Raw genomic sequence first — 16,114 nt, forward strand, 5'->3', positions numbered from 1 at the left:
AGCATGTTTATTTGCTATTTATTTTTCCTAACTTAAACGTATTGCCAAACATCAAAAAGGGGGAGATTGTTGGAGCAATCCCAATGGTCCGTGCGACCATGTGTTTTGGTGTTTGGGCAAAGAGTTTAAGTTAGGTTCACCCTTGTTATTTGATATGTGTACTTGATTTGTGCAGGACTGCAGGATACACATGTGACTCAGGTTGACGGCTTCGGGTCCAGTGAAGGATGGAGCATCCGAGGGACCGTGGACAAGGCGGCGAGGATAAGGGCCGAGGGAAGCGACTTCGAGGCATACGCGAAGGAAGGCATTGGGGACGAGCCGCGGGCTTGAATGCATCCGAGGGACGAGAGCCAAAGGAAGTAGGCTTGAAGGCAAGAGGTCAAGACTGCAAAGAAGCGTCAAGTGAGTCATAAGGATGAGGGTACGAGTGCACGAGAGATTGTACTCGGAGTAAAATCCTAGTTTTAGGGTTTTACTGTAGCGTTACTGTAGCAGTACTGTAGCGCTACTGTAGCAGTACTGTAGCGCTACTGTAGCAGTCGACTACATTGTTTAGCAGTCGACTGAGTGCAAACAGAATGGTTCTGTTCGTTCGGTCAGTGTGGAACAGCCAATTACATTTTAGCAGTCGACTGCACCAGTCGACTGCAAGTTTTAGCAGTCGACTGGTATCGAGTCGTTGAGATGTAACAGTCGAATTTCCACAGAGGACAGTCGACTGCATTTTTGGCAGTCGACTGGTAGGGGGGATTTTCAACCCACGACCTATATAACCAAAGCTTGGGAGCTTGGTTATAGTTGACGAAATTGGACTTGGTTAAAGTCTAATTAGTAGTCTACCAGTGCTCAAAGGTTTCCCTTGTGTCCAAGAGGTCTTGGTGAGTTTGTGGCGAGGTTTCTTCACCCACAAGGAGGTTTGAGCTTCATCTTCAAAGGAATACAATGAAAAGGGCAAAGAGGGAGCATACTCTTTGTTTCATGTACAAGAGGAAGATGAAGAAGCCTCCACCTCTAGGATTGAGGGGGAGCGACCTTTGTTGACATCGGATCAAGAAGAAGGAGAAGCTTCTACATCCAGGTCAAATGGAGAAGAAGACATTGCATCCTCCAAAGATCAAGAAATATCAAATAGAGGATCAAGTGTCATCCCTACATGTGAAGGTATAAATATGTCAATTAAAAATAAAAATCATATCATATGTTTTGAGTGTAGGGAACATGGACACTACAAAAACAAGTGCCCTAAATTGGCCAAGAAGAAAGACCAAGTGGCATCAAAGGGTAAGGAGAAACCCAAGGAGACCATCCCCACTACAAAGAAGAACAAGGAGCACATTGTATGCTTCTTGTGCAACCAAAAGGGACATTATAGAAGTCAATGTCCTAAAGGGAAAAAGGCGGTCAAGCCTAAGGGAGGAAGCATGAGTCAAGGGGGAGCCTCCAAGGTAAAACGAAAGGTATCATTTATTGAGTCTACCCCCTTAAATAATGGTAAAAAACATGCTAATTCAAATTTTTATCATTTTAATGCTATTTACCATAAAAATAGGGAGCATGATAGTATTAAAGAAAAACATATGGCTCTCCATGCTAATACTACCACACCTAGGGTTAGGAAGGTAGGTAAAATGTTAGGCAATAACACTAAGGACCATAGTTATAAGCCTAGAAATAAAAATGCTTAAAGATTTAAAGAAAAATCAAAATCTAGGGATTTATGGGAAGAAAATCAAGTCTTGAGGCCAAGCCTTGATAAAATTGAAAAGACCCTAAAAAAGATGGAAAGTATCCTAAAAGGGAAAAACCTAGGTTTAGCACAACAAGAGTCATTCAAGGGCCATAGGGGTTTGGGATACAAACCTAAAACTAAAAAGGATGTGCCCTCTTACCATATGGTTCCATATAATTATGGAACTAACCCTAGGTCAAATGGTCAAGTCAAAAAACACTAGGGAGGTTATCCCTAGAAGTATTTTTGCAACACCAAACGTGACCAAGACTTCTAAGAAGTCTAAGAAAGTCACTAAAAAGGTCACAAGGGAAGCAATACCTAGGGTTGACCTAGAAAATGTGACCAAGGCCCCTAAGAAGCCAAACAAGGTCACTAGAAAGGTATCTAGGGAAGCTATCCCTAGTGATACCTAGAGCATCCAAGGAGCACCAATAGGTTTTGGGTTCCTAGGAGCATTTTCTCTACCCCTTAGATGGGTTAGAAAGTGTCAACTCTGATTAGAAGGGTAGTTAACCCAACATTGGTGAAGTTGACACTCGGGAGCATTTTCAAGGTTATTATTAACCTGTGAAAATGATGAGAATTAAAGGATTGCTCTTGGAAAGAGTAAGATGTGCCTTAATGTGAGTTGATTTTAAAATTAAATTGGCACATTTGGAAGAATCATAAGAACTATCAAGTTGAGATTGTAGTATGTTCTTAGGAAAAATTAAAGGCAATTTAAGCCTTAACTTAATTTGTTACCCTTTAAAAGAGTAATTTGTGCAAAAATTTGAGGAATTTGCTTAATTTAAATTGGCACAAAATTAGGAAAATCAAAAGAAATGTCAAAATTGAATTTTGACATTTTCTCTGGAAATAGTGGGCAATCTAGGTTTTAAATTTTAATTTAGCTAAGGATTAAGGATACTTAGATAGATAATCTAGGTATTTCATTTATGCTAATTTACCATGCGATGTTTGCTCATCATATGCCATGACATCATATTTTGCATTCATGTTTTATTATGAAAAAACACAAAAATACCATGTCATGCCATACATATATCATGTAGTCATAAGAAATTTTCTTTCGAAAATTATTTATCTTTGATGTATGCCATAACACATCATGCATTGTTCTTAATTCCTTGCAAACTAAGGATAAATGACATTCATTAACAAGTAACATCCTTGGTGGATGTTTCTAACCTCAAAATGCTTAGATAGATATGCATGATCCCTAGACTAGGGCAAAACCAAAGTTTACATCTCACTAATAACCTTAAGGTGACTTGTATGTGATTTTTGTACACATTAAATACAAGTGAGATGTTAGGATGATGAACAAAACTCAAGATGTTGATTTAGTGCATTCTTTTGAGTTTTAAATTTATCAAAACATATAGTTATGTGTTTTCCAATCATTGGGAAAGCTAATGTACAAGTCATGTGCATTGAGCCCAAAGAACATGGTTGGATATTGGTTTTGAAAATGATTTTAAATATATTTTGGAAAACCTTGATGAAGGCTATCTTTTGATAGTAATCATCATTGAATAGTTGAGCACAAACTTGAAAGAAAACACTAAAGTTTTTACAAGTTTCGAAGTTGTGTCAATCTTTGAAAATATGAAGTATTTTCATAGAAAACTATTTTTCCTTGACAATATATGCCCTAAGGAATGTCTACATGAATTTTCATGATTTTTCGATTTTTTGTAGAATTTTAGGGGAGTTTCTGAAATTCACTGAAATAAATTTTCAATTTTTCAGAGCTCCAATCGATCACCCGATCGATTGGAGTGCCTCAATCGATCGGGCGATTGATTGAGAGGAGTTTTCCTGCGAGTAGAAGCTCGCTGGATCGATCAGCCGATCGATCCACGCAGTCTGAATCGATCAGTGGATCGATTCAGCAGGGGTCAATCGATTGGGACCCAACTCCAATCGATTGGGGATGCTGATTTTAGCTGGGAAAGCTTATTTTCAGCATTTTGAATCATTTGTAGTCTATAAAACCATTCCTAACCCCTTAGAACACATTTTCACTCATTTAGGGGGAGTTTTTATGATAAAAACTAGGATGGATTGGTTGAGGAAGACTAAGTAGAGGTTTAGGTTGAGGTTTGGTTTCAATATTGACTTTTTGAACCTCAGAACTTCTAAATTTGGATTTCCTATATGTTTAGGGATTCCAAGTTATTGTTGGTGCAATGACAGAAGTTACATGCATGTCTTTAGGGGGAGTTACTCTTTAAGGATATGAAAATCTATTTTTTTTCATACACCTTGGAAGGTGGCTAACCTTCTTTAGCCAAAATGCTCAAGGTTGGGCATTTGAATATAATGGAAAGTGGATATCTTCATTATTCAAGTGGTGTATGCTCACGGATGAACATTTGATGACAATGAAGGGTATAGAACCTTCATTTGAATCGTGTGTGAATATACCAAGTGGTATATGCTCAAGGATGAGCGTTAAGAATAATGAAGGGTATGAGACCTTCGTTATTGTGTTGTGAACAACGAGTGAAGTTGTAAACAATGTTGGGTAACTCTTCAGGGGGAGAGTCTTTGATGTGTGCTAATAGGGGGAGAATGTGTGGTTAAGTTAGGCCTTTATTACCTAAAGAGGGAGTTTGCCCTCTAGGAAAGGGGGAGAATGAAGGAAACCCTCATTCATACATTGGCATGAAGGAAGTTGAGGCTATGAGATTAGCCTAACTTAAAGGAGGTATTGTCAAACATAAAAAATGGGGAGATTGTTGGTGCAATATTCCCTAGGTCAAGGTTGACTTGGTTGACTGAGCTTGAATTGGGTCAAACTTGAGTCTTGATGTTTGGATTTCGATGTTTGACAATACATGGAGATAAGACATGGAGATTACAGGTGCAATTGTTCATGTGGGGAGATTATGAAGAAGAGTCAAGTAAGTCAAGGTTGACTGGATACTTGACTGGAAAATACTGGTGAGAGAAGCCAGGTGAAAGTCCTAACTGGGAGGTTAGGCAGACTAGAAAGTCCTGGTGAGTGAAGCTAGGCAGATGTGAAAAATCTTGGCGAGCGAAGCCAGGTGAAAAGTCCTAGTGAGTGAAGCTAGGCAGAAGAAAATTTTGGTGAGTGAAGCCAGGTAAAAGACCTAGTAAGTGAAGCTAGGCAGAAGAAAATCCTGGTGAGTGAAGCTAGGTGAAAGTCCTAGTGAGTGAAGCTAGGCAGTAAGGAAAGTCCTGGTGAGTGAAGCTAGGCAGAGGAGAAGTCCTAGTGAGTGAAACTAGGCAGAAGGGAAGTCCTGGTGAGTGAAGCCAGGCAAGGAAAATCCAGATGGATCAAGGTTGATCGGACATCTGGTGTTGGGAAGTCCAAGTAGGTCAAAGGGATTGATCGGATACTTGGCACGAGAAAATCCAGATGGGTCAAGGTTGACCAGACATTTGGTGGAAATCCAAGTGGGTCAAAGGGATTGAACGGACACTTGATGAGGGAGTCCTAGCAGGTCAAAGGTGACCGGATGCTAGGCATGATGAACCAACAGGTCATGGTTGACCGGATGTTGGTGTAGAGGACTTTGGACTTATTTTTAGGTAAAAACAGGAGCTGAATCGATCAGCCGATCGATTGGCTCATGCCCAATCGATCGACTGATCGATTGGGTGAGTCCTCGTGACAAGGCTCCTCCCAATCGATCAGTGGATCGATTGGGGAGAAGTGTCGCTCAAACAGAAAGCCTCCCAATCGATCGACCGATCGATTGGGAGTCTCCAATCGATCAGCCAATCGATTGGGAGCTGCGATTTTGCGTGATAAGCCCTGGATCGATCAGCCGATCGATCCAGGCAATTCCCAGGAGCACAGAGGCGCTCTGGATCGATCGATCGACCGATCGATCTAAAGCTTCCCCAATCGATTGGAGCAATCCGATCGATTGGGATTTGACCGTTGGCGCAGGATATAGCTGTTGGCGAGCGTTTCCCACAGCAGAACTTCCTCGATTCTTCTCCACGCGACACTGCGATCCTTTCCTGCTCTCTTCGCCAGATCTTGAAGGATCTTGGAGGTTAGTGCTAATGCACGTCCGAGTCAAGAGGCGAGGTTCAACAAGAAGAAGAAGCTAGGGTTAGAGTTTTCTTGTGCATATCTTGTAAGCTTTTGCTTGTATTGTATTTCCCTTCCCTTTCTTCTTGTATTGTGAGCTTGTAGGGTTTCTCCGCCTTCGGTAGTTACCGAAAAGGAGTGTTTACATAGTGGAGGGTGCATGAGTGTGTGGATCCTTGGATTAGTCACCTCTTCTTGAGGTGGATACCAAGTAAATCCCTAGTGTTAGCGTTGAGTGTTGTTTCTTTGTATTTTCCGCTGCACACCATCTCAAGAAACAAGCAACGACAAACACGAGATCGCGCCGAGCTATTCACCCCCCTCTAGCTACATTTCAGTTCCAACAAGAATTAGGAGGTGTTTGGTTGATGAGTTTGGAAATGAGGAAATGAAATGATAGTAAAAGATGATGTTTGGATTATGAGTTTGGGAATGACAAATTGAGAATGATTTCTATATTTATAGGAATCAACCAAACCTATATAAGTAGATGAGTTTTATTTCCATTCACATTTCTATTACACCTTAGTATCAAACTTATACCTATAGTCATTTTCATCCTTTAATAAAACACCACCTTAATTTATTATTATTTTTTGGAGGTAAAATGATAATTTTTCTATATATATATATATTTAAATAAAAATTAATATGACAGTTGGCAAGGGTAGTCATTATAGTAATCTCAATTTTTCTATGCTTTTGACTTTTCTTCTTTGTGAGAATGAGAGATCCGATGGGAGCAGCATCGACCCCGAGGCGGCGATGGCCGAACCTGCTGCCCCTCGTCGTGGCCCTCGTCGTCATCGCCGAAGTTGTCTTCCTCGTCCGCCTCGACATCGCCAAGAACGCCAGCATGGTCCAACACTGGACCACCACCTTCCAGTTCCCTTCCACCACCGCCGCCTTTGAGGACTCCTTGGCATCGTCCTTCCCTTCCTTCAACGGTTCCCTTCAAGAAGAAGTTGCTGATGGCGAGGACGAAGGGCGATGCGAGGATTGGTTGGAGAGAGAGGATGCCATCCCGTATTCGAGAAGTTTCACCACCGATCCGATCATCGTCTCTGGTGGCGAAAAGCAGGTTTTTTCGAGTCAATTTTTGTAATTATTTTTAAAATTTGCTTGTCTAGGTTATCCGAAAGATCGATTTTTTCTGGCTTTGACGAGTAGGAGGGATCGTTTTTGTCCCTTGTTTGTTGATTCAGTTCACACAGTGACAATCTTCACTTTCGAAACAAGAAGTGCTTTGTTGGTAGCTAGAAATGTTTTTAATACCCATAAGAGAAGCTCAAGTTGGTATACTCAAGCAATCCAGTTCACTTTTACTCCAGAGGATTTGTTGCAAACCATTCACTAAGCAACAGGATCCATCATTTGTTCACTAGCCTATATGACATGTAATATGTACTCCTTTATTAAAGTAACTTTGATCAAGCAAATAATGTGTTGGAGTCATTAGAAGCTATGCAATAACCATTTTTAGTAATTAAGGAGAAGAGATAACAAAAAGTATTACGAAGTCAAATGCTTCACAGTTAAAAAAACAAAGTAATCATGCAACTGTAACATACTAACAGCATATTAAAATGGATCTATTCTTTTGCTAGCCAATGTTTTGGAGTTAAAGCATGAAGTATTTGTTTCTTCCTTTGTTCCTGATGCTTCAGCAAAGATTTGTGTAATCTGCTACTCAGAATTACACCATTTCCTTCCTGCCTTCCTGTTGCTTATAGAAAAGATGCTAAAATCTCATACTTCAGCAATTAACAGGAAATGACAACCTAGTCCATCTTTAACTAAAATTTGGTTAGATATTTTACTGCTACAAAATATTATTGAAATGGTAGTAATGCAGAGTAAATTGACACTCCTGTGACCATTGGCCTGCCAATTGACTAACATGTGGTAACATTCCCAGAAGCTTGTGTCTAGCCTTGGCATCTGGTGAAAAATGCATCCTGAGCATAGGTGTTTGCTGTATTTGTTGTTTGCAAGGGCGGAGCCACGTTCAAGACTATCCGTGTGGTAGCCTAGGGGCCAGGTAGCGGTCAGCAAGGGATTTAAAAAAAACGCAAAAGAAAGGGGAAGCAGTCCGGGATGATAGCGTCGACATTCGTAGGCCACCGCCCAGGATCAGCCCTGGTAGATCACCCGGGCTGGCTCAGCCATTGGTTGTTTGTGAGTATTTAAGGATGAAAACAAGTGGTGCATTAGTAAGTCGGAGCTAATTGAGAGAAAAAAAAAATCAAATACAGATGAAGGGTGAAAATTGATTGAAATTTCCCCTAAAGAAATTATACTAAGCATGAAAGTTCTATGACTTTACCAATGAAAAGGCAACCAAATTCTCAACTGTTTGAAGACAGATCCTAAAATGACAAAAAAGAAATTTGATTAATTGTATAAAAAATTAGGAATTATTATTGTGTCATTATATTTGAAGTTCTTTTAGAGATTTATTATCTTTAATGAAACATTATGTACTTGAACTGCCAAAAGTTACTTGCACGTTGTTTGAAGTCTGTTATAGTTAAATCAGATGATATGGGTTCAATTAGATTAATCTTGATCACATATAGCGTATTTTCTGATTACAGGGAAAGAGATATTTTCATAGCAAAATCATTGTGATAATCAATGCACTGCTTTTTGATTCCTTCAAAAGCCTACAAGTCATGATAATTAATTTTCTCTAAATATTTTGCAAAATATCTTCTTTGAAAATTGTCAAAAGTTTTTGAGATTTTCTTCTTTGAAAGTAAAAGAAAAAGACTTTATCTATAATTTAATTTGTTGGGCACATGATGGAACCCATTCCAGCTAAAATGATTGGCCATTTGGTAGGGGGGCATCATATCAGGACACCCTACATCACTGCACTTATTAAGACCACACTTGTCCTTAAAGAATTTAGGTATGTAGCACTTGGCTTCAACACACTCATGTTTATCATTGTTCACAGTTTCACTGACTTGTGTGTTCATCACGATTCATACCTTTATGCTTGACTCACATTATAAACCATCATGCTTATCCGTGTGAGACCATGGACGTGGAGCTTGCCCACTTCAACTATTGCCCTCATACTCATCATAGCTTAAATATACATGCCACTCTTTGTCTCTAATACCATGTTGAAGGCATAAATGGAGTCTGATCCATCATAAAATGATAGTCACTCGTGTGGGAACATCACTGCAATGCAAGCACACCATATATGCTAAGTTATCCATGTTCAACTATTGACATCCAGCACCCTAGCTTAGACAAACTCCAATAGCCTTCTTGGTTTTATGGAAATCTTAAACATCTTATAATGTTGCATTGTATCTAGGTATGCTTTCTGTTTTTATATTTGTTTTTCTGGCATGTATGAGTTAGTATCTTTTCCTTTCATATCTACAGGACTGGAGTACATGCTCTGTTGGATGTCAATTTGGAAATGTATTAGATCGGACACCTGATGCTACATTTAACTTACCTCGAACCCCCTTGACAGCTAGTGTACATCGGTCGATGGAATCATCAAAGTACTATATGGAAAACCAGATTGAAGTGGCACGAGGGTGGGTAAGCATAATCCATACAGCAAGTGTCCTATCTGCATGAGATGTAAAATGTAAAGGTATTTTGTGGTTGATCTGGGACTGTAGAGGTGATTATTTCTGAATTTCATATTCATATTATCAATCATAGTTTTGAGACTTGGTCTTCCACCTCCAGAAGAATATGTTGTCTACTCCACCGGTAGTGGCATATTAAATTCTTTTTTTTTTAAAATCAGTTTCACCAGCATATGATAATATATCACTTGGTATGTAGTGTTCATACCGGTTCTGATCACTGCTAACATTCTTCGGAAAACCTTTATTTGATAATCTCAAATATAGAATCAGTTTTTTGGTGTATGAAATTGTGGTCGGTCATAACTCATAAATATGAGTTTTAGATGTATTTTGCCTTCTATAAAAGCTAATCTTCTTCTACCTACTGTTGTTAAGTTTTTGGCAGCATGATATAGATATCAGTGTGTCCCTTTCCCTCAAAAAATTGAGCATATTTATGGCAGATTTCTCAAAGGTCACATCTGATTTTGAGTTTCTCCTAAAGAATGAATCCTACTCTCAGAATGCTGAAATAGCCTACCTTTTTTTTCCCAAATATTTAAAATACCACTGGTTTGGTGAACTGAACCCTTCTCTTTTCCAACAATTGACAAAATTATTTTGGAAAAATTTATACAAGTGAATTCAAGAGGACTAGAGGTAGGCCTATTTTTATTTATTTATTTAGTTGGAATGCCCTATTAAGTTGTGGCCATAGACTCTTTGATGTCCCAAAATCATGTTACTTTGGCTAGAAAATCGTACCAGAAACTTCTTGTGAAAATGTGGTGTTTAGGCATTCTTTTTAGTTCTAATGGGTCATTTTTGGAAAAACTCCACTTTCAACTCAAAAATGTTTGGAAGTTCTACTTGAGACTTCCAGGAAGCTTTTTGGTATGATATTCTGGCAAAATGACATGATTTGAATCATGTTGGAGTTTTTGGAATAATATTCCATCAAAGAGTTTTTGGCAAAAAATTCTTAATGACTCATTTCAACTCCACAATAGATTTTTTTTCCAACTAGAAAATCATCTGAACATTCCATATGAGACTCCAAGAATTTGATTCTCTCTCTCTCTCTCTCTCTCTAGATATATATATATATATATATATATATATATATCCAATATGATTATTTTTCAGGCATCAAGTTGATGGACCATTTCCAACTCAAAAATGTTTTTTTTTTAACTAAAAACATTTGCACACTTGACCTGAGATTCTAGGAAGCCTTTGGTTTGTGTTTCTAGTTAAAATGACATGTTCTAAATTATTAAAGAGCTTTTAAAAAATATTTCTTGCTGACCTCATGACCTGTTTTATATCAAAAATCATATAGGTGCTCAACCAGAAATTGTAGGAAGCCTCTAGTATATTTTAAAGTCAAAATGACACGTTTTAGGTCATCAGGGGTTTTTTTTGGGGGCAAGAACCATTGATGGTCCAGTTCAACTAAAACACACCTAAATGCTCTAGATTTTGAGAAACTTCTAGTATGATTTTGTAGTTATTTGATGATCAAGGATTTTTTTTGTTCATTCTCACGAATTGACTAGTATAATTTTTTCTCCATAACAAGTATATTTTTGCCATCTAAGTAATTGGAAAATACGGATGTAGTGCACCAAATTGGGTAGTTTTGTATGCAAAAAAAAAAGAAGAAGGTGCATTGGTTGGGCAAAAATAAAGTAGCTTCGCCATTTGGGGATTCTGTGTGTTCTTGTTAAATAACACTCTTTGGTTATAATAGTGCATGAATCATTAATTTTCAGTGTGTACTTTCAATCTGAAACTGAGACTCTTTCTTTCATGTCAGGAGAGGTTATGACATTCTAATGACTACGAGTCTGTCATCAGATGTCCCAGTTGGATACTTCTCATGGGCAGAATACGATATCATGGCTCCTATGCATCCAAAAACTGAGAAAGCCCATGCAGCTGCCTTTATTTCCAATTGTGGTGCCCGTAATTTCCGTATACAGGCTCTTGAAATGCTTGAAAATTTCGGTATACAGATTGATTCTTATGGTGCTTGTCATAAAAATCGAGATGAAAATGGTATGTTAAGAACCTTCCTATTTGCTGAACTGCTTATGTTATGGTATCATGCATTACAATGATCTGGCTTATACAACAAAAGAAAACATGCAACTGAATAAATTACAGCTGGATGATTGCACCATATATAGAAGAGCCTGATTACACCATATGCGGATTAGCCAAGCACAATTGTGAATAGATAAGCAATGGTAGGCTAAAAGCCTAAAGCCATTATTCTAACATTTCTGGATCCTGATCAAGTTGGAGACACTAATATCAATCATGTCTAGCTTGTCAGGTAAAACAGAAAAAAAAAAGAACAAATAAATAAAGCCTAGTTAAGAGGTTTGCGTTCAATCCTAAATAGCGGGAGGGCATATCATGTGTGTGTAGCTTCTTTTTCTTCTTTTGCTTATGTGTATCATTGTGAAGCTACTCTGATGTTTCTAAATTCAAACCAGATTAACTGAATATTATCTTGAGAGCCTTTATAGTATTATTATAAATCCACTTAAGATAAATTGGAAATACTGTAATCTCCATAATCCGTAGTCATAGAGTAATACTTGAGGATGGTCAAGCATATTTTGAAAATTAGATTTCTTCATTTGTCTTTGAAAGATGAAAACCTAATCTTGGCACATAGTCTTTCATTTTAAATTCTTTATGAATGATATCTAAATTTGATGGTTTTGTGATGAAAGATGTTAATTGATTCTTGAATTAATACATTCATTCTTTTTCCCTTATTAGTGGACAAGATTGAAGCATTGAAACGCTACAAATTTAGTTTGGCATTTGAGAACTCTAATGAGGAGGACTATGTTACAGAAAAATTCTTCCAGTCCCTTGTTGCAGGTATTGTTACTTTCTACTTTAAAATTTTCCAATGAGTTATTTCTGTTAACTTTTATGTAGATTCATGTGAATATTTGTGACTTCCGTGGTGATTAATCCCATGTGGATTTTTGTTATTTGTTCAAAGTGGGATTCTTTTGTTGACACAGCTGTGGCAATTAAGTTACTGAAACACAATGGTTGTTTTGCAAACAGATAAATTATATATCTTTTATAGGATTTTTTTTCCTAACAACTGCACTGATTCTATTGGTTTTACATAGTTTTTTTTTTTTTTTTTTGCAACTAATACTACCATAAATGATTACATTGATTTAGTTAAAGCAACGTTAATTCTTCTTTCAATCAACTTTTGTCCTTCGTACATAACCAACTACTATTCTCACTGCAGCTAGCATGGTAGACCATTTGATTGTTTTTTTTTTCTTTACCACTTGGCACTTGCCATCCATTGGTATTGCATACATTATATCCTACATAGAGTTCAATGAAAGTACAAGATTTATGTAGCTGAACATAAACAATTGGGGCCCATAACTATTTGCTGTTCGTGTTACACTTCTTGAATATGTGGCATGCCATTCATTAACATCTTTCCTGCAATTACATTTTGACCTGTTTCGACATATGCATTAGAACGACAATCCATTGTTCATCAATTTTGAAGAGTCCTGAACTGGAGGAATGACAATTCTTTTTTCCCTCTTACCCGTATTTCTTTATGTTGACTTACTTGCAGGAGCTATTCCAGTTGTGGTTGGTGCCCCCAATATCCAGGAGTTTGCACCTTCTCCTAGTTCTGTTTTACATATTAAAGAACTTGATGATGTTGAATCAGTGGCTAAAACCATGAAGTTCCTTGCAACAAATCTAAATGCATATAATAAGTCAGTAAGGTACTTACAGGCACCGATTATTTGCAATATCTCTCATTTCTTTGGTGATACTTGAAATTCAGTTGGTTTTTTATTGTTGTAAAACTAAATTCATTTAAGCAAATGCATGAAGCAGCATTGAGTTCGTAACTGAAAAACTTGTTTCATGGTCAAGTGTAAGATCTCTAATGAGTTTTGGAGTAAGGTTTGGTAGTAGCTAGCACAGCATATTTTGTTCCAAGAGCAGTATGAGATCCATAGCTCAACAATAGAAATTCCTTAACAATGTAGTCTTTCAATTGGTTTTCAAGAAATCATAGAACTTCTTTTTGGTCAGAAGACTCCAAAGAATCCTTCGTTGTTTAAAAAAAAAAGTCACACAAGGAGCTCATCTCTGTTGATGAATATTCTTTTGATAAATGCCATAAGCTCTTTTGCATGTATGTTTCAGTCCCACGGTTTGCAACTGAAAATTGGGAGTTTTACTTTTGGGCATGTTGTCTGATCTTATGAGATGAAATGCAAATATATGGGCATCTACATGAAGAAAAAATGATAAATTTTGGACTTATATTGCAAGGTGGTTGGCATGTCAAATATCATAAATTTTCTAAAATAATATAAAGGAATTCAACTTTGATATAGAAATGAGAGAATAAATAGTAACAAGATTTCACTACGGAAGTTTTTCTGTGTTTTATTTGTTTATCTTTTTTTTTTTAAAATAAAAAATAAAATGTATTCCCTCTATCTATACATAGTATTTTTTTTCCTTATGGTTTCTATGGCTGTTTTGTCTTTTCTCTACAATCAAGCTTCTGAGTGCCATCTAATAACTTAACATGAAGACATATGCATGAGCAGAAGTTGATTGATGATTCTCAAGATTCATTATAAGTACACCTTATGCCCCTTGACTATGAAACCAAATGGCAATAACTTAGTTCCTGATTATTTCTCATGTTTCATCTCGGGTGCCTACAACTCTCCTGTTTGATACAAAATTTTCCTGTTAAGTCCACATGCAATATCTTCATCCAAGATGTGCTATGTCATTGTGTTCCTTTGTCTTTGGGCCTTCATATCATTGCTCGTCTCTCCAATTCCATAATTGTTTGTTGCTTGAGAGTAACCATGATATGCAATAGCTTCATCAGGTGAGAAACATATATATATTTTTTCTATTCAAAATCATAAAATTGCAGATATCATGAATAACAACATTTATCTTAAATTTTCTCTCTTCTTTCCCCTTTTGTTATCCATCCAAGTAAACCTTGTAGTCTTATGAATGATTCATTGTTCAAGCTGTCCATAGCGCCATCTAGATTGGATGTCAAAATAGGATACTCATCCCTTGAGAATTTGTGCAAATTTATAATTTCTTTCTCAGTTCACTTGATGTACGAAGCATTCTCAAGAGAAATGGTGTACCTTTTAGTTTAGTTATTTGAATTTCACTCTCCTCTTCAATGGTCTTGTTTTTCAGTTGGAAACACGAGGGTCCGTCTGATTCTTTCAAGGCACTTGTGGACATGGCTGCAGTTCACTCGTCATGCCGTCTATGCATTTTTCTTGCAACAAAGATCACAGACAAGGAAGAAATGGCTACTAAGTTTCAGAAACGCCCATGCAAATGCACCACCATGTCAGGAACTGTGTACCATCTATATGTGAGAGAAAGAGGAAGATTTCATATGGAATCCGTCTTCCTAAGGTTATTTATCATCTAGCTATTAACTCATCAGTGATTTTCTAGTGTTATTTCTTTACACATTTCTCCCAAAGTTGTTTTCGCACATCGGTAAGGTTGCTCCCTTGTAAGAGTAAAATTGCACACATTCCAGATCCATGTTAGCCAGAATATCTTGCGCATAGGAACCACCCGCCCTCCCTTAAGTTTCTTTTAGATTGTGAATTACTTTTATCAACCGCATCTTGACACAATCTCTTTTGTCATTGGCAGATCAGGGATGTTGACTCTTGAAGGAATGGAAGCCGCAGTGTTATCAAAGTTTAAGTCACTGAATCACACTCCTGTGTGGAGGAATGAAAGACCGAAAAGTATTCGAGGAGGAGATGACTTGAAGATTTACAGAATTTACCCGGTCGGTCTCACTCAGAGGCAAGCATTGTACAGCTTTAAGTTTGACAGTGATGATGATTTTAGGAAACACGTAGAGAGCAATCCTTGTGCAAAATTTGAAGTTATTTTCGTATGATAGAGGCCTTTTCTAATTCTCATCTCTATTAGTTTCCCAACTTTATTTGGCATAAGAATTATTTATACACAATTTTGTATGATATTGTTAAAAAAATTGTTGTGCATATTTGTTTTCATTTTTTGCAATCTCGGAGAAGCATGTCCTGAAGTTTATTTTATCCATTTGCTAGCATAAAATTTTAAAGACTGTAATCACATAACCAAGAGTATCGTATACTGTCTATTGCTATGTTTTTACCGGCAGACATCTTCCCCTGGATAGCAAATTTTATTTCTTCAAATTGAATTAAATCAAGTTTTGTCATTTAAATCGAATAAATTAAATTGATATAGGTTAATTCAATTGATTATGAAATTAATTGATTTTTTTAATATGATTAATGATACAGCATCAGTACGTGGATAATCGATTATTATATTTGATTTGTAAATTGATTTAATCAAATTCGATTAAGGCTTTTTTTTCTTAAAAAAATAAAATTTTAAAATAAATTGATTCAATCGGACAATTTAAAAATATTTTGGAAAGTATTCTGAAATTTTTTTAAAACTTTACTTGAAAATATTTTAAAAATATTTTTAAAAGTATTTTACTTAATTTCTTTAAAAATATTTTATAAAATTCTTGTAAAGTAAAAAAAATATTTTAAAGATTATATGTTTAAAAATTATATTAAAATTATTTTAAAAAATATTTTA

The 16,114-nt window shown here is 36.8% G+C and overlaps 1 protein-coding gene across 1 annotated transcript; it reads left to right on the top strand.

Moving 5' to 3' along the window:
* The first annotated feature begins 6,502 nt into the window (after window positions 1-6,502).
* Window positions 6,503-15,531, top strand: LOC121992991 (glycoprotein 3-alpha-L-fucosyltransferase A-like). The gene is made up of 7 exons (XM_042547654.1): window positions 6,503-6,891; window positions 9,216-9,376; window positions 11,235-11,476; window positions 12,212-12,316; window positions 13,056-13,212; window positions 14,681-14,908; window positions 15,158-15,531. The coding sequence occupies exons 1-7, from the start codon at window positions 6,535-6,537 to the stop codon at window positions 15,411-15,413; spliced, it is 1,506 nt and encodes a 501-aa protein (XP_042403588.1). The 5' UTR covers window positions 6,503-6,534; the 3' UTR covers window positions 15,414-15,531.
* Window positions 15,532-16,114: the final 583 nt, after the last annotated feature.

Source organism: Zingiber officinale, chromosome 6B, assembly GCF_018446385.1.
Source record: "Zingiber officinale cultivar Zhangliang chromosome 6B, Zo_v1.1, whole genome shotgun sequence".
Lineage (NCBI taxonomy): Eukaryota > Viridiplantae > Streptophyta > Magnoliopsida > Zingiberales > Zingiberaceae > Zingiber > Zingiber officinale.